Source organism: Xiphophorus maculatus, chromosome 23 (assembly GCF_002775205.1).
Source record: "Xiphophorus maculatus strain JP 163 A chromosome 23, X_maculatus-5.0-male, whole genome shotgun sequence".
In the NCBI taxonomy this organism is placed as follows: domain Eukaryota; kingdom Metazoa; phylum Chordata; class Actinopteri; order Cyprinodontiformes; family Poeciliidae; genus Xiphophorus; species Xiphophorus maculatus.
This window is the reverse complement of record NC_036465.1, coordinates 26,769,843-26,788,846: the sequence shown is the minus strand read 5'-3', so window position 1 is coordinate 26,788,846 and position 19,004 is coordinate 26,769,843. Positions and strand designations below refer to the sequence as shown.

Here is a 19,004-nt window from a genome sequence, read left to right as displayed (position 1 = left end):
CCAACACAAATGAGTTTGTTGTTAGGATGGGATAGGACAGCTATAAGTTAGAAGTACATAAAAAAAATCTAAAGTGTGATGTGCATCTTTAAATCAACACCTGTAAATAAAATCCAGTGCAGTGTAATCAATCTTTGTGTCGGAGGGTCCAGAAGTTTGGACACTAGGCTGGAGGTTGACCTTCCAGCAGATTATCCACACTAATCCTACAGTCAGAGCTGCAATCATGTTGGTCTAGCTTAAGTTCAAACCTAAATCCTTGCAAATGTGTATCCAAAGTTTAGGAAACTTTGCTGCATCCAAGGAATGGGCAAACACTTTAGCTTTTAGATGTGGGAAGCTGGTAAAGACAAACCCTTAAAGACAAACTGTTAAGTTCTTAAGCGTGCCATCTTTATGTGTCTGGGGAAATTTAGACATTTTCTTGTAAATTTGTTTAATTTTGCAATATTTGGCCTAAAATCATCTTAGTGCTGCCCTCTTTAGGTTGCATTTCCTGTTGGTTATAGTGCTACAGGTTGGTTGACATCCACAACACCTGGAGTTCTGGTAGAAAACCTCTCGTGTAACCCTACGGCGAGTCAGGAATGACTGAACTCCTGACTCGTCTGGGTTGTGCTTCAGGATTTTCCCCAGAAAATTTGCCAAGCCCAGCGGCCTACCACATTGAGTTGGAGCAAGTTTAAAGCTGTTATTAGAAGACATTAAAAATACCTAAACACCAACTATAAAGTCCCCAAAAAACAATTAAAATGAATATATTTTGTACTTCAGTTGTTTCATTCTAATTAAAGTTGTTGGCATGTGATCATTAAAGACAGGAAGTGGTTGCGTTGTTCAGGTGAATTAAAAAATGGCCCCTGACCTCAGACCAACATACATGGTCACTGTGTGACCATGTATGTTGGTTAAAGCACCATTGTGCTTTAACCAACTCAACAAGAGACTCTTTTACCCGTCTTTGCCATCCCTGGTACTGGTGTCTAAAAAAAACACTATAATAAATTTAAAAAAGCAATATTTATCCTGGCAGGGGGCAAGTAAAGCCTGGTGGCCTGCCAGGCTTATAATACACCGAGTGCTGGTTTTGTTTTAGTTTACAGACATGCAACTCTAACTTAGGAAAATATGTTTCTACAAAATATTTACCCTTTGAACAAGATTAAATATACTTTTTAGATGCTACTTCTTAAATGAAAATAAAATGAATATTTGCCTTCATCCACTTCAATCCATTTGTTCCTGTTGGTTTTGGGAGAGTCAACACTAATGTAGCCATCATGGTATGAAAGGCTGCATGGGAAGCCCGTTTCCCCCTCAGGGCCTCTAAACAAGCTGAAGGAGCCAGTGAGCTGCTGTCATTTTAACCACACCAAACCTCCTCGATCTCTGGGCTTTGCACCATCCTTTCTCTCTCGTCATAAGCACACACACACAATGCGAATGCACACACTCTCAAATGCACATCCTTCACGTCCAGCTAGGTTAGTCAGAAGTTTATTTTGGTCCAGCCTTCTGAGAACGGGTCCCCTCCACTGGTGACGCAGCCCTATTGTGTCCAATCATCCACACACTCTGAGCTCCCCTCCTGGCATTTGTCCTGCTCTGCACTGTGATGAGTTTTCAAAGCTGTAATTCCTCCCCTTTACACCAACCCTGTTGTCTGTTGCAGTCAGAGTCTCCAGAAGGAAGACGAACAGGTGGACTGTGGTAATTATGATTCACACATCAATATTCTGCTTTTATTCTGCTTTCACATTGGGAGTTTGAATGCGGGAGCAGGCCAGTGTTTACTGTGTGCAGGTGTAAAAGTTAGTCTTGTGGAAAACATGCAGATGAAACATAAAGATCACTTTGTAATGTTAATAATTAAGCTGAGATGCTTCTGTTTAATGCAACACATTGCTTCATGTGCTCAGGAAATGTCTTAGAAGAAAGATTTGGCTGAAATTTTAAGATTTCTCCAACCATATGGGACATTTGTCCTCGTATCAAATAATATTCCAAAAGAGAGACAAATGTCTCCATTACAAATTTGCTCAGATCTTTGTCAATATTCTGCTAATGTCAAAAACACAATTCCAGAATTGCAGTGTTTTTTTTTGTTGTTAAACACAATTAAAATCACACCTGAATTAGTTTGTTCACACGATAAGCCATTAAAATCATGGCAGTGACAGATGTAAACAGTTACCTGACATTATATTCATAACTCAGCTATGACTCTAGCAATCATCTGTCAGCCAATCAGAGGAGACGTTGGCATATTCTGTAACGTTCTGTAGCAACAAGCCACGCCTCCATGTGAGCGACCATGTATGCAGCGTTTTGGGGGAAAAGGCGGCCATTTTATAGAAGAGCTATAGATTCACACGCTGAATGACGCTCAACTTTATAAACTGTGCAATGGTGTGTGAGCTCTGATGGCGCCAGCTGTACATCGTCAAAAAAATAAATAAATTATGCTCCTCCTACTTCCTGTCATCGTCGTCCATCATTTTTGCCAGTAGTAACATCCAGTTGTTGATCACGTGACTCGTGATGAGATTAAAGTGTTTCCGTTGCAGTTTTGCAGAGTACATTTATTTCGACTCAACTGAAAAACTGACTCGTGCCAAAACATATGATTGAAAAACTTTTCATAATCGACGTGTTTCCATTCAGTGGATTTATTTTCAGAAGTTCAAGTTGTGCAGTTTTATGGTTAATGGAAACACGGCTACTGGCTCATCCTCCATGTACAGAAATAAATCAGAAATATTCTGCTTTCGTGTGTGTGTGCGCGTGTGTGTGTGCAGTTGATTAAGACTAACATGGAGTCATTGAAAGTGAAATGATAAAGTCTGATCCCTGTCAGGGGGAGGCACCACTCCGGGACAGATGAGAGGTCTAACGAGGGATCAGCGATCCAGGAGAAATGTTTCGCTCCTCGCTTCCTTCAGATCCCCCCAGACCTCACAGTTGAAGAGGGACGCTTCTGCAGGATCGACTTCAAGGTGATCCACTCGCACCTTTTGTTTAATTGTCCAGATTTCTCAGGAAGCCGTCGCAGAGTGAGAAATGTCGTCTTCTTCCGTACGGATGCAGGTCAGCGGGCTCCCGGCCCCAGACATCTCCTGGTACCTGGACGACAAGGCTATCCGCCCAGACGATTACCATAAGATGCTGGTGTGTGAGAAAGGGATGCATTCGTTCATCATAGAGATCGTCACGGTGCATCATGCCGGTGTGTACGAGTGTGTGGCCAAGAACCGAGCTGGAGAGAGCAGGTTTACCATGAGGTTGGACGTCATAGGTATAAATCCGACGGCATATGTTGAAAATGTGAAATAAAAAGACATAGGTGTTGGGTTGACTGGAATTAGAAGTAAAAAATGTTTGATTTGCAGCTCAGGAAGCCCTCCGCCCTCCCACCTTCATACAAAAGATGTTGAACACCAGAGCTCTGGAAGGAGACACCGTTCGGTTAGAATGTAAAGTCGATGCTTCTCCACCTCCACAGCTTTTCTGGAAGAAGGACAAAGACATGCTGCGCGTCGACCCCAACAGAATGAGGTGAAACGCTAACTACTCATTTTACACCTTCTGGTGAAAATAAACTATTCACAGCTTTCACAATAACGATGGATGAAAGTTGACCTCAGACTGAGAGCTGAACTCTATTCAGCAGTTTTTGAGTCGTGGCTGCTAGCAGGACCTTCATGTGTTAATGTTGGTTCGTTTCTCTCAGTCTGTACCAGGACGGCTCGGGTCGCCAGTGCCTGCTGATTGATAGAGTCACTAAGTCCGACTCTGGCTGGTACACGCTGTCGGCCATTAACGAAGCCGGCATGTCTACATGCAACGCCAGGCTGGACGTTGGCAGTAAGTGTGTTCACCTTTCTATGCAAATGTTCCTGAAAGACTCCCATCAGAGCCATCTGTTGCATGAGATACGCTGCAGGTTACCATAGAGGCAAAGCTGTAAAATCAAACAGAGCTGGATTCATTGCACACATTCTCCATCTGCTGTCCTCCAGGACTCTGTTATGTGATCGAGCAGAAACTCTGAACTCGTGAGGCAGCGAGCTGTTCAGTTTACATCCGAACGCATCACTGCAGTGGACGATGAGGAAGGCTCACTGGATGAAAGTGCAGCTTCGCTATTGGGTTTCTGCTCTATCAAATAACAGCATCTGTTCAGTGGAGCTCTCCATCTTCCCACAAACACAACGGCTCAGCAGCACAAGTAGAAAGTGAGTTTGACAGGCCGGTGGCTCATTGAGTTTAGTTACACGCATGTAACTAACACGGGGAAGGCTACATCATTTTTTTGTATAAAATGATGAATGGTTCTGAGCAACTGGCTATGAGAATCTCAGAAATCGCATTTTCTTCTGGCCATAGAATGCATCATACCTTAGTACCACAGAATATTAAGACGGCGAGATTTATTAGGCCCGAGCAGCAAAGCGCTGCGAAGGCCTATTGTTTTTATCTTTTAATCATTAGAATAGTCATATTGTAGAGGAGGAAGTCATAACGTTACCAAAATAAAGATGCAATATTACAAGACAATGAGTCGTGAAATTGAGATGAAGTTGTTTTAAAGGCAAATCGTTTGTTCAAAGCTCTTTTTCTGAACTTTTTTCTCGTGTTACAAACTTTTCCTCATTAACTTTTTTCTTGTACATTACAAATTCTTTTTGACTCATACACTACAAACTTTCTATAAGATTGATTTTTACTTCATGTAAATTGATATTTTTTTTCTGTACTTTTCCTTCTTTCCAAAATTGTTCTCATTTTACAACTTTATTCATGTGATTTAAAAAAATCACATGAATACTAAAGTGTACTCTGTTTTATCGGCTCTGGCTTTAACTGTGGTGTGGAAGTTCTTGCTGAGTGAAGAAAACCGTTAGCTATTCAACGCAGCAATGTTCTTAACCTGACGCTAAAGAGAAAAGCGAAACTTTAGCTTTTCTGTGTCAACATGTGTTAAATCTAGTTTCAACTGGGAATCCTAAAAGTGACCCAGGGCCATTGTTCCTGTGCTGTTATCTGGCAGTGAGCCACGCCTGCCGCTCTGCACTGGGCAGGAGTTATTTTCAGATACGTGGCATGAGAAGAATCTTCAGCCCATGTCCAGTCACCATGAAGACCTGTGGCTCCCCGGGTTGGATCTGCTGCACTTACAGTTTTCATGTGAAATAATTCAGCAATGTTTGCTGCAATAAATTCATTTCTTTTATCTGAGTTTCCATCAGTCGTGCTTTTTCTCTTCCAGCTCGCACAACCCCAGCCTTCAAAACGGCTCCTCCCGCCTCCAAGACCCTGAAGCTGCTGTCGTCTCTGAGCCACGTTCCTGCCCTGACGGCGGAGAGCCCCGCTCAGCACACGGCTCCGCTGTACGAGAGCGAAGAGCTGTAGAGCCAAACGCCTTCAGTCACACCTGCACAACCTCTGGAGCCAGACCAGCATCACAAGACTGACCTTTTTTTTAATTTCTGAACTTCTCCACATATCAGAGGTTTCACGATGCCCACAGCTGCTTTCTTATTGTTGGATTTGCCTGATATTTCAGACTCCATCAAAACAACTTTGAGGAAAAAGTTGCTTGAATTCAGCTCTGATAATCAGCTGCTGTTTGTTACTGAACAGCTTTCAGTTTTTCTGTCCTGTCTGCTCTCAGCAGAATGCAGCTTCTGGGTCAGTATTATTAGAACTCTGCAGGGTTGGCATGGCACCCTAACCCTGCAGCCCAGCCTCGGTACTGCTTTCCTGAGCGCTGCCATGGCGACATGCTTTACAGAGCACATGTGCGGTTTGCTTCTAAAAACTTAGAATACAGAAACAGCATTGTTCTGTGTAAAGGTGTATTTTAAAGGCAGGTGGAGTCCAACCAGTACCAGAACATAGAGCAGTGCCTTGGAGCGAGAGTTACATAGCAAAAAGTTCAACCACTCTTTCTGCAACCCTGCACTTTAAACCACAAACGTTAGCTTTACCGTTTTAGTCCCAGAAATCAAAGTTCAGCTGCTTTTAAGATGTTTAGGGAAAAAACTTTTGTCTCGTACTGAATTTATTTCTGTATATTTTTTGTTTGTGGCTTTTTTATTTAAATTTGAGAAATATTGTCTTGCTTACAGATGGCTGAATTGTTTTTTTTTTTTTTAAAGGCTGCTATTCTGGTACCCAACATGCACTTAGAGCAAAGGTCATGACCTCTATGTTTACATTTGATCATCGACAGTACAGAGAAGCTGTTTTAAGCTCGATTACAGAAGAGAACACGTTTCCCTCTTGCATTGATGTGTCTTTGGTTTTGATAAATGGGTTTCTGTATACCAGCCAACAGAGGGAGTCTGCTTATTTAAACTTGTGTTCTTATATTGATTTGCTTGCTGCCAGCCAGGAGCTTGTTGCATTTTATTTTTGACTGACGATGCATGCAAGAGAAGATCACACAACTAACTTTTTTTTTTTTAAATCTCCACAGAAAGCTGAAATCAGAGCCTTAAGGAATAAATCTGCATTTTATGGTTTACGTCTGGCCTACACTGATGTTTTGCTAAATATACACAAGTAGCTGTTTAGTACTTGCTGTGTTCATCGAATTGCAGCGCTGTCTTGCTCAGAAAGCGCCCAGTTACATTTTAAAATATTTTGTGTGTTTGTAGGTACTGATTGTGATATTACATGAGAAATTAGCAATAAAGTTGAACTCTGAGCTTGTCTTTTCACGTGTTTTGTCACCATCTAGTGGTGGGTGAACCTATTGCCTTGCAGACACAAGCACAGATTCAGTTTTTATTAATAAAACCAAACTATCAAAACTCACATGGGTGGATTTCAGACTGCAGGAGGGACATGATGCAAAGTTTTTCCTTTGAACTCAAAGCTGGCTATAATTTCTCATGTGAACATTTCCATCTTATTTCATTCAGTTTACACATTTTTGTAAAAAGTGGCAACATCAAACAGAAGGTCTAGAAAGGCAGAACGGTTGCTGACCGGTCCAGCAGCGTAAATGTTGGTTGGTTGTGAACTTTGGCTTCTGAAATGCAGGAGTCTGACAGAAAACTACAAACTTTTATCACTGTTACAGAGACAAAATGAAACAAAGGAAAAATGTCAAAGTTCATAAAAACTTCTTCCCATGACGAAGGGAAAGTTGAACGGGCCATATTTCAGCTCGGTCCAAAATGCTTCTAGCCTCAGATCTCGACGTCGCTTTCTTTGTCGTTGTCTTGGTCACCGTCGTAGAACTCATTCGCGGCTTCAGGCCTGCAGAAGTCATAAAAATCGAGATGTTAACAAAACTCCTGATGAAAGCGCCTGCTGTCTCGCTGCTACAGCTACAAACCCACCGGGTGTAGTTTTCCTCGGCTCCCCTCTCGTCGGGGTCGGGCTCGTCGTTGCGCTCGTAGCTCAGTATGTCGGAGGGAACGTCGTGGATCTGGACGCTCGGCGCGTGGTTCAGCATCTTCAGGTTCTCGAACACGGTTTGACGGATCTGCTCCAGGTACTGCAGCGACACGGAAACGGTGAAGACGGCCCCAACGTCGCATCTTCAAATATTCCTTTTTCTCGCACAATTGCAAACACTTGATCTGATCCGGTTTTACTCAACAGTAAACAAGGTAAAACTCCCAAAGCTTGGTCAGCAGAGTCGCAGCCAAAAACAGTGAATTCCAGTCAAATCCATCCAATTTCTTTTTTTCATACCAAAACTTTCTTTGTGCTAATGAGGTAAAACCTCAAGCTCATTTCATCAGGATTGCAGTTTTGTCTCAGTCTTGCTCAATTATTGCAACACCAAATTTCTCATTAGGATTGCAAGATTTAGAACAGATTTAAGTTGAAAATCACATTAGAAATTGACTTTGGCAATAAATGTTTAAATTAATGGATTAGTACATTAAATAAAAACTTTTGACCACTCTGCTGCCAGCTGGTTCAAGATAAAAACATCACTACTATTGACGAGGTCTGATTTTAAAATCAAAATCGCAGATTTTGATTTTTTAAAAAATTCTCACTTTTTTGTCTCCTAAAAAAATGAAAGAAAAATCTTTCCAAAATTATTATTGACAAAATGAATTTCTATCAACACCGAGTGTTGATAATAAACAATGATACTGATTATCAACACCAAAACTGCTTGCAGAAGTAGTTTCTTTATGTTATTTTAAAGAAGAAATTAGTTTATTGAATTAACTTGAGATTTTTTTTTATTATTCAGAAGAAATAGGGGAGGAAAAGCCCAGAAACAAAAAGACTTACAAATTTGCATTCAGAGTTAGACAAGGCTAAAATAGTCCATAATTTCAGCTGTGTAGAGACTGTTTGATTTTTTTAATATCTATAATTTGATATCTTACTGTAAATTCAATTAAGAAAGAAAAACAAACAGTGAAAACTGGGACAACGTTTCACCTGTCTGGAGTTCTGGTTTTCTATCCTGGTGCTGACGTCAGGATGCAGCGTGAAGTCAGGAGCAAAGTACTCAAAATATTCTGCAGGAGCCAAAAGGAAAATTAGAAACAAAAAATTCAATGAGGTCACTTTGTCAGATTAAAAGAACTTTTGAAAATAACCTTTAAACATACTTCTCATTAAGCTCACGTATTAAATATTCTTTCTTTATTGGTCTGACGTAATATTCCAACTCTAAATGTCATATTTTTATTACCTGTAAGTGGGAAATTGTGTGGAATGAATTTATTTCCTGCGTTTCTCTTGAACAAATGGGCTTTCCGATCATATTCTAATTCGGTGATGGGCCAACAGATGGCGCGACAGACTAAAGATCAGAAAGTGAATTCTGCACAAGCTCACCGCTATAAGGCAGCTCATCACTGATGGATTCCTCCAGCAACAGAGACGTTTCAAAAGTCCTACATGACAGAAACCGTTTTCGTCACCCAAGTCTGACTTTTCCAAACAATGTGAGGATTTCCGTCTCTCTGTTGTTCTCCACTCACCAGCAGCGAGCCACGTTCCTCACTGTGTATCCTCCTCCTCCGAGAACCAGCAGAGGGATCTTGAAACTTTTCACAAACTCCACACACTCGCTGAAAGACACAGGTAAACCCTCCTCAGTGAGTCGAACGGCGGCGACCGACTTGCCGCCGCCGTTCGACTCGGCCGACTCACCCGTGTCCCCGTATGCTGAGGTTGAAGCAGCCCAGCCTGTCGCAGCCCAGAGAATCTGCTCCACACTGCAAACACAAACTACCCTCGCTTTAACAAACCCCCACCCCAAACACACACACACACACACACACACACACACACACACACACACAGATCCACCTCAACAACAAACTGACCTGCAGGACGATGCAGGTGGGCTGGTAATAATCCACCACCTGCTTGATAACCGGCTGGAACAGCTGCCTGTAGCCTGAAACACACACACATAAATAAAACACACAACCTTAAGGACGATGTTTGTCACTGCTGGTTGTTCGGACTCACTCTGGTCGTCGATGCCGTCTCTGAGGGGGACGTTGAGGCAGTAGTAGCGGCCGCTCTCTGCTCCCACCTCGTACATGTCGCCTGCGATACAAAAAAAAAAAACACGTGGCGTCGACGCGCGTGTGGCAAACCAAAGTTAGACGGGAACTTTAAGCGGCCGCTTACCAGTGCCGGGGAAGAAGTAGTTGCCGTATTTGTGGAAGGACACGGTCATGACGCGGTCCGTCAGGTAAAAGGCCTCCTGGACGCCGTCGCCGTGGTGAATGTCGATGTCAATGTACAGAACCCTGGGGTGGTACCTGAAAGACAGCGGCGAATTACAAAGGCGGACGGCGATGCGCGTGCTGCAAGGCCGACGGATAAGAAGCGGGATCGTACTTGAGAAGCTCCAGTATGCTGATGACGATGTCATTTACGTAGCAGAACCCTGAAGCCTACAAACACAGCGGAGACGTGTCAGGGGTCTGACTCGCATGGACCCGGATCAAAAGGGGACGCGACAGTTTGTCCTCACCTCAAACTTTTTGGCATGATGCAAACCTCCTGCCCAGTTGATGGCGATGTCACAAATCTGGAAAAAGTCAAAAGAATTAGCCTTGAATTCATGTCATGGTCAAAGCAGACCAGTACAGTGGGGCACTAGGTCCATACTCAGAAATAAAAAAAACTAAATGGCGAAGAATATAGTCATAGTATTGCAAGAATAAACTGGCATGAGAACAAAGTCGAAATAAAGACATTATTACCAGAGAGTAATGACTTAAAGCTCATCTAGTGCAGACACAACAGCAGTGTACATGCTACAATTAGCTGAAGCGTTTTTAGCTAATGTTCCAAAGGATTTGGCTCATTAGATACCAGGTTCATAACATTATATTACTCTAGTGTGGGAACAGCAGTGAATAAATTAAAATTAGCAAGAACGCTAATGCTAGTTAAAATCCTAGCAAGTTGACTAAGGTTAATTTACTCAACCTAGAACGGAAACAACAGTTTATAAGCTACAAAATGCTAATGTCAGCAGCGTAACTTTAGTTTTTATGTCAAAAATGATTAAAATACTTAAATGCTTAAATGGTAACAGTAGCATAATGGCCTACACTAGCATGTTAACTCAATCCATTCAGCAAGGCAACTATTTTTACGTTAAAATTAGCTAAGAAGCTAATGCTAGCTTAAATGCTAACACTAGCATGTTGGGAAACTTAGTCCATTCAGTTAGGTAACTTTAGTTTTTAAGTCTAGATTAGTTCAAAAGTAAAATTAGCTTCATTGCTACCACTATGTTGGCTCACACTTGCCTTACAGCAGTCACGCAAAAAAGATAAACGCTAGCAATTAAGCATCAACGAAAAGAGGAAGTGGAAGATTTGCTGACATCTAGTGGTGACATTACAGATTTCACCACAATTACAGATTGTCCTTTGTGGCAAAATAAAGGACAGTTTATTGGACCAATGAAACGAGGGTTTTGATTTGGTTACTAACAAAACAAGCAGCGTCTCTTCAGATATATATAGTGTGTGTGTGTGTGTGTGTGTGTGTGTTACCTTGTGGTTGAGCTGCGTTGCTCCCTGTAAAGACGCTCCTGTGTATCTGGAGCAGAACTCAAACAGACCTGGAAACACGGGACTGAAACACACGGGCCAGAGCCAATCAGGCGACAGGAGCAGCGGCACAGAGAGGAGGCAGAGAGGCGCCGCACCCACCAGTCGTCTCCCACGTTGAACGTGTTGAGGCTCTTGGTGAAGCCCTGCATGTTGTTGGGGCTGACCTTCTGCAGGAAGTCGATGTAGTCCTCGGAGTGGAAGCGGCACATGTCGTGCTGCGAGGCTTTGTACGGCTTGAAGACCTGACCGAAGGCGGGAGACGGGAAACGTTAGGCAACGCTACAAACGTTCCCGGGTGGAGCTCGACGGCCGCTTACCATCATCTTCTTGTAGAGGCCGTAGTGCAACACCAGGCTGTGAGTCAGGGACAGACGGTGAGGCTTCATGGGGTGGCCCGCACCTGGCCAAGGCACAGGGAAGGAAACTCAGACGGCAAAAAACAAAATAAATCTGCAGGAGGTTCATTTCAAGGTTCACAAGAGAGGCACTCAAATGATATTACCTCTCAAAATTTTTTGACACTGTGTAAAAAGTGTAATATTTCTCGCCAGGCATCGGAGAAAGTTGAACTCGTATTACATGCAGGATTTGTAAACTTTTCCCACAGTAAAATTCAAGATTTCAAACATTTCCTGAACCAAATAAAAACAATACAGCTTAACTATAAAAAAAAGACTCTTTCAATTCAATATTATACAATTTATTACTGTTATTTAAAATGTCGAATAGTATCCTACGTTCTATAGCAGGAACAAAGTAAACTGAAATATAACATCTTTTGTTTTGAAATGTCTCACACACACCTGACTGGTCTGAGAACAACAAAAAATCCTCCTCCAGTCTCAATGACTTTGTTTTACATATGAAATTAAGTAGAAATTAAATATATATATATACAAAGTATATATATATATTTAAAAACAAACAATAAGCACCTCTCTATCTCTGAACACCTTCCCTTTTTTGCTGCCAATTTCAGGCATTAATAAATTACAAAGTTGTGTTTTCCTGGTCTAATTGAAGCATTTTTTGGTTTTCACTGTTTAGTGTCGTAAACAAAATGCATAACCCAAGTCTTAATCAGCAGACGACAATAAAAAGCTATTAGACATACAACAGAATGTTTACTTTTTTTTGTTGCCCCTAAAGTGTGCGTGAGGAGTTATGGAAGATATTTTACTCTTTATTCTATCTAAATAAATAAAAAATGTATATTGTTCCATTGGGAATGTTTTCAGAAATAGGAAAGTAAAGCTATTAGGCTAATCATGCTATGGTTGCGTTAACAGCTACATGCACAAAAGCATTTTAATGCACAGTAAACACCGCTATCCTCAGACTTTACACTCAATAAATAAAGACGCCGCAAAACAAGCTAATACTGGAGGAGTTAGCATGGAGCTAGCTAGCAGCATCAGCCCCGTCCCGGTTCCAGGACGCAGCGACCGACTGACCGTAGTGAAAGTTGCCCACATCCGGGTCATAAAAATAAGATGTCCTGTTGGTCATGATGAAGGCGGTGAGTTCTGTGTTGGTGTGAAGTATTACTCCTGCCTCCGCAGCTTTGACTGCCGCATATTTCTAGCAGCTAGCAGCTAGCCGTAAATACGACTGCGCAGGCGCAAACCCGAAAGAGTATGCGTCATCACTAGGGGACGGTGTGGACCGGAGATGGCGGGGAGTTGAGGATGAGGCTCGGTGAGGTAAAGAAGACACTCTGGGACATTTTTAAAGAACTGCCAGAAACTTGGAAAAACTTATTCTTTAACAGTACCTCAGAACTAAACAAAAAAAAAAAAGCTACACATGTAGCTTTTAATGTATTTTTGTATTTTTAATGTATTTCACTTTTTTTGTACTTTATTTTGTAGATTGCAACACTATTACCAGTAATGCTATTATTATTATTATTATTAACATTATTACACATTATTAACAACAATGTGTGTGTGTGTGTGTGTGTGTGTGTGTGTGTGTGTGTGTGTGTGTGTGTGTGTGTGTGTGTGTGTGTGTGTGTGTGTGTGTAACATTTAAAGGCCTATTTTTCCAACAAATTCTACGTTTTGAGGATCCACAAAGCGTAGGCCGTCTTTTGAACTGAATTTAGATTAAGGTTTGGGGTCAGACACGTACTGGTAGTGGTTAGGTTTAGGATGAGGGCCAGGCTGGAGAAATGAATGAAAAATCTCCTGGTGAAGACAGAAAAACATTGTATGTGAGACTATAAGACAGTCTAGTATTTCTGTCTCCACAGACAAAAATTCCAACACAAACAACCACAAATATCGTCACCTTCCTAAAACATTGGCGCAAGTAATTTTCTTTGTCCAATTAGTCATTTTGGCAAAAAAACGGGGGGGAAAAACACCACCTTTTTTTTTCCAAAAGGTGTTTTACGCAGGGGAAAAAAAATCACTATTGATAAAAAAATAGTGATTTCTTACCAAATAAATTTTTTTATTTGTTTTTGTACAAATAAAAAAATGATGTAGGCCATTATTTTTGAAAGGTGCCAACTCTGCAAATCCTACCAGAGCTTATACATATTTTTGATTATTACACATTTTTAAAACTGTGTTTTTGTTTTTAAAAAAACCCAAAACAACATATTTTCTGACCTGTGCGCACAGCTCCAAATTGCCCAGCCATTCAAAGAACATTTCTGATTCCATGTTCAAAGACGTGGGAGGTGATGGAAAAAGTGCAAACTTCACAACAAAAAAAACAAAAACACTTTAAGCTTCAAAGTCTGTTGTCTTGTTTTTTTGTGTTGTCTTGTCAATAAAAACACAAAGTGGGAAAACTCAAAAAGAAAAAGCATTTTGAAAAAAAAAAAAGGTTTGGAGTTTTACAAAATTATTTAATGTGAGATAACAGCACTGGAAAAACAAACGGTACATTAATTTTATGCCCGTCATATGTTTTCTACCAGAAAATGAAAATAAACGTCGCTGGCAATTCAAAATGTCATGTTAAAATTTTGAAAAGCGTTAACTGTACTGTATATCAATTCGTAACTGTTGATGGCATTCATGAGCAAAGATGTCGGGGTGACAGACGCCCAGAACAGGACGTGTGCCGACTTGCCGACTGCCTGCCTGACGCTGGAATGTCTCGTTAAACTTTTCGACTTGCTTCCTCTCCAGCCGTCCGTCTCCCCGCTCCATGATGTTTCTCCACCTGCGGCTAGACAGCAAGGCTTCTCTGGATTCCAGCCTTTATGTATTATTTATCATATCCCTTATAGGTGACAGTAAGTTCAACACAGGCAAGCATTGCACACAACCTGTGGGTTTTGCACGCACCTTTCATAACTAACTTGTACGTTTCCCTGTGACGGATTCACGCAGGATTGGTCAGCTCTGGTCCACGTCGTCATCAGCATGTTGGTCAAGAGAAGCTTTCTGTTTGGGTTGCTGTCACATAAAGGCAGGTGAGGAGATCTTCTTGAAGCCTGTCAGGTTTTTTAATTATTATTATTATCATCATCATCATCATTTGCATGGCAATTATTCCATGAATGTGTGTGTGTGGGAGCTTCATCCCTTGCTGGCTTGTTTTGGCCTCAGGGTTTAATTTTTCCCGATAAACTTCTGTCTCTGTCAGCTTGTTGAAACACACACACAAAGTTGTGGTCAAAGGTTTTGGAGGTGACAAACTTTGCAACAGAATTTGTGTCATCCTAAATGCATCACAATAATGCATAGTAAGGTCTATTTGATATTTGAACTATTAGAATAGGCCACTGTAAGAGTATTTAGAGGGGTCTCAAGTTTTCATGGCGGTCCCCAAGCCCCCAAAATACTGAGGGACCACTGCAGCTCGAGTTTCTTCCACATCTTTTTCAGCTATCTGAAATCACAGGAAGTGGAAAGGGCCATGTTCTTCATTTTTTATAAGACAGGTCTTGCTATTATTTCATTCAACTGGCACCAATATAAAAGATTCTGGAACAGAAATAATGAAAATAATAATAATAATATCTCAGCACTACCAACACATTCTCATAAAAAACGAGGGCAGATGGGTTGGCCTTCCTTATTTCAAACGGATACAAGTTGGAACAAATTTTATTTGCAAAATTACTTAATGATTCATGTGAATGTTTCTGGTTACAGCTAATGCACTGTAAAACAATGGAAGGTGGTTTAACTTGAAAATGGAGGTTCACCAACTGAAAATGCAAGTAAAGTCAACAAGAAATTTTTTGGGGTTTTAACACAGAATTTGAATTTGATCAAGTGGATTTAACAAGAGAAAGGTTGCACAAACATTATTTGTTTAAGTTCCCACATCTCATTAGCCTTGAATTGCAAGTTGTTTTAAACTTAATATTGAAATTTAAACCAAATAATTTCTTCAGAATATGCAAAAAAACAACAACAAAAAATAACTGCCGTCGCCTATAGAGGCGACATTTCCCCTCACATTATCAAGTTAAAATAACTACGAATTTTAATTTAGAAATTCTGGATTCAACTTGCATGAACAAAATATCTGATAAATATTAATTATGCTCAGAGACATAAAGTTTAAATGGAACCTAAGCAAACTGTGGATGAAATATGCAATTGCAGCAACATTTGCAAATTCACAACTGATCTAAATTGAATATTTGCCTTAAAAACCCACAAGACGCAGGTCAAAGTAACTTCACGGTGCAATACGAGACACAAAAACCTGCTGCTGAGTACCCTGGCAAATAGTCCCTACTTCTGTGTTTTTCTTCTTCCAGCTTTTTTAAGTGTTAACTTAAAACCCCAGTGTACTCATCTGAAGATGTGGTCAAATTAATAAAAAGCTAACGCAACTTGCTACTTTAAGTTTACCTTTGACAAACGCATTCTGTTGTCTCGTAAACAGTTTTATTCACTCATTAAAAAAGACAGAAAGTGTTTGTTTTTATTCTCAAACCATTGGTTGTTGTATTCTGGTTAAGTGAGGAAAATTCTCCCCTTTTCCGTGGTTTATGCTCCATGTGGAACCACTGTTATTTCTAGTCGGTCTCTACTACAGCTTACCTTATTGTGGGCGAGGCAGGCTTAAGTTAAACCGAGAGGAGCAGCAGTCCACACACATCTAATCCAACAGGCATGTGGAGTGGAACCTCCAGATTTACTAAGACTATAGAAAATAATCAGGACTTCTTTTCAAAGTGGGACCGCGGGATCCGTTTCTCAGCCCACGAGGTTTGAATGTGAGGTAAAGAAACAGAGGAGGTGGATTACAGCTGGACAGACCAAACACGAAGAGAAAGTTTAATATAAAGAATTCAAGGGTTCGTGAGATTGGCGCACCAAGAACAAAGGGTGAAGCGGCGCTCGGGTTAAGACAGAACAACACGACTGAACCCTGACCCTTCAGATGAGCGTCAGGTAAACATTGGGAGTGTGTGAAAACCTGCACAAAGACAAATATTCACAGAAGAAGAATGCCATCGTTACTTTATCGTCTTTATGAGTTTGAAAGCCGTCGCTTTAAGAGTTCAGTCCCTTATTGTGGGCGAAGCAGGCTGACGTTAAACCGAGAGGAGCTGCATTCCACACAAATCTAATCCAACAGGTATGTGGAGTGGAACAGCACAGCTGTTTTTGGTAGAAATTATATTTACAAATGGAAAAATCATAAATTATATGTAGCAGTGTTATAGAAATCGGTCACTGGTGGCAAATAATGTCCATATTGTTCATCACTCTCTGAAGAGCTAAGTACAGTGGCCCGTTCCAGACAGACAAACGTTGACGTTGATTGAAGAAGTGCAGAAAATTATAGATTTAAATGCTCTAAAATCCAAATAGACATCCACAGAAGTGAAAAACTACCATTCAGGTAGTAAAAAGGACAAAGACTCGACCAATAATCAGCTCCAGAGTGATCTAAGAACGCAGTGTCAGAAAAACAGTTTTAGTCTCAATGTTTCTAATGAAGTTTGACTTCTTGTCAAGATTGCTTTGGAGCAGTGATAAACTTCAGTTGTGTCGGTATGACGATGGCACTGTTGACATTCAGATCCATTTTCTGTCATATGAAATTTAGAGGAAATACATTGAAGTTTGTGGTTCAAATGTGAGAAGATGTGGAAAAAAAAATCTCAGGGATATGAATATATTTCCAGCGTTAGCGCCATTTTGCTACATAGAAAATATGTGATTTTAGTCACTAGACAAGAATGGTAGATTTTTAACATCAAACTCCTGAGTCCTCGAAGTGAAAAAAATTACAAATATGCACATCTGCCTGCTATTGCCATTTCTTTTTGCAAGCAAGAGCTTGTGAATCGACCATCGGTGGCCCCCTCTCATTCTTTAGAAGGAGAAGTCAACAAAATTAAACTGCGAGGCGTGGCAGACTAAATGCTCCTGTAACAAAAAGCCTTTTGCTCTGGGCTCGTTTCAAAGTTTGACTCTGGCTAAAGAAGAGCAGGTGAGTAACTAGAGTGTTTCAAAACCATGAGAACAAACTCAAACCTAAAAAGCAAGTCAAGAGTGGACAATGTGTGTATTCACCCCAATACCTGGAGTGTATATTCTCCTCTGTATGGTACGGCACTGTTTCAACTTTTAAGGCTTAAGGTCCGATTGTACGGTTAAAGCCGCCTACCCCTCCTGCTTTATTCACAGCAACATTTACCCAGACAGATCAAATGAATTATTCTGACAGTCTGCCAAAGGCTGCGGCGTGCGCTCGTATGCGTGTAGCCGCAGGCTCCAGCTTCAGACCTATAGATGGATTATGATAATTGACTGATCTGCATTCACCTAGTGTAACGTAACCTCTGGAGGGAGAAAAGGGGAACTGCGTGGGAGGGTTGGAAAGGTGGAAAGCATGTAAAAAGAAAACTAAGTAGGGAGGGAAAGAAAGAAGAGATTTACAAAAACAAGGCAGACGGTGTGGTTCTAAAGAAAGGAAACAATAAAAAGAAAAAGAGAGTGATTACATTTCCGCCGGGACAGTCTGGGAGGTGAAAGAAGAAGAGGGGCGAGATCAACGAGGGAGGCGAATGAAAGGGCGCGTGAGAGGATGGAGAGGCATTCCTGGCTGCTGGCATAAAAGCGGCGAGGAAGAGGAAAAGCAGCTAATCTGAAATCCAGATGCCTTGGGGACCAGCAGAGGGTCAAGCCAATCCGCGCAAACAGATCGCTCCATCCCCTCCATCCACTCTCTCCTCGCAGATCAACGGGACGAGGACAATCAGCTGGATACTTGTTAACGTTGGTGTCTCTAGTAAAACTTTGTCCATCTCAAGGAGTTTGTTGTTTTCTCTCCTGAGTTTGTTTTCCATCTCCTGGAGGAATTCCCAGGTGAGTCCCATGTGAACTTTAGAATGAGACCCTTTAAAGGCTCCCAGATGTAGGGGCCAGCTTTAAAGATGTTGTTTTCTGGCACTCTTCCTTGCATTTGCCATCTAAATTTCTATATAATTTACAATAGTGACCTCAGTTATATACTGTAGATTCAGAATAATGTCTGTTATCATTTAGCTGCATTAAAGAGCTTTTACTGACTGAAAGTAAAGTATTTGCAAAAGTGAAGTATATCACTTTCTAACAATGCAAAAATACAAAATCTTACCAAGTAGTTTAGTCTAGTTTCTAGTACAAATATCTTAGCACACATGAAATACAACATAACTAACTGACAAGCAACTTTTCTGCAAGATATAGTTTGCTTTACTAAAATCCTTCTTAATATTTATTTGAAAAATTCTGCTAGATTTCTTTTCACCCATAACATGGAGAAAATTTATTTGTATAAGTGAAGAAATTTGCCAATGCAACTGAAAAAAAAAAAAAAATCAATATTAGGGGATTATTTACAAGTTCCTATATCTTGCTGAAAACTTACTTGCGAATAAGTTTGGTCTTATTCCAAGTGCGCTAAGATATTTGCAGTTGAAACTAGACCAAATATAAGATGACGTGTTTTTGC

General features: G+C 40.9%; 3 protein-coding genes across 8 annotated transcripts in view; 2 read left to right on the top strand and 1 right to left on the bottom strand.

Moving 5' to 3' along the window:
* myot (myotilin) overlaps window positions 1-6,712 on the top strand; it is a 29,561-nt gene extending 22,849 nt beyond the window's left edge. For 3 of the 6 annotated variants that reach the window (XM_023328259.1, XM_023328258.1, XM_023328260.1), the window contains exons 13-18: window positions 1,673-1,710; window positions 2,858-2,996; window positions 3,088-3,295; window positions 3,390-3,555; window positions 3,731-3,864; window positions 5,051-5,363. In XM_023328259.1, coding sequence (XP_023184027.1) covers window positions 1,673-1,710; window positions 2,858-2,996; window positions 3,088-3,295; window positions 3,390-3,555; window positions 3,731-3,864; window positions 5,051-5,196 — 831 coding nt within the window. In that variant the 3' untranslated portion in view covers window positions 5,197-5,363. The other 3 variants (XR_002752269.1, XM_023328261.1, XM_023328262.1) reach the window with 3 other exon arrangements.
* Window positions 6,713-6,778: 66 nt separating this feature from the next.
* hdac3 (histone deacetylase 3) lies at window positions 6,779-12,710 on the bottom strand. Its single transcript, XM_005813186.3, has 15 exons — window positions 12,530-12,710; window positions 11,393-11,475; window positions 11,175-11,317; window positions 11,016-11,097; window positions 9,980-10,036; window positions 9,844-9,899; window positions 9,631-9,764; window positions 9,466-9,546; window positions 9,318-9,391; window positions 9,142-9,206; window positions 8,970-9,059; window positions 8,824-8,882; window positions 8,422-8,501; window positions 7,353-7,510; window positions 6,779-7,269 (listed from the first exon to the last, which is right to left on the bottom strand). The coding sequence occupies exons 1-15, from the start codon at window positions 12,582-12,584 to the stop codon at window positions 7,200-7,202; spliced, it is 1,287 nt and encodes a 428-aa protein (XP_005813243.1). The 5' UTR covers window positions 12,585-12,710; the 3' UTR covers window positions 6,779-7,199.
* Window positions 12,711-12,729: 19 nt separating this feature from the next.
* The window catches only part of mxra5 (matrix remodeling associated 5), a 31,568-nt gene continuing 25,293 nt past the window's right edge, over window positions 12,730-19,004 (top strand). The window contains exons 1-4 of the mRNA XM_014474160.2: window positions 12,730-12,778; window positions 14,222-14,328; window positions 14,426-14,508; window positions 18,029-18,376. The gene's annotated coding sequence lies outside the window, so the exon portion shown is untranslated. The remainder of the gene's footprint in view (window positions 12,779-14,221; window positions 14,329-14,425; window positions 14,509-18,028; window positions 18,377-19,004) is intronic.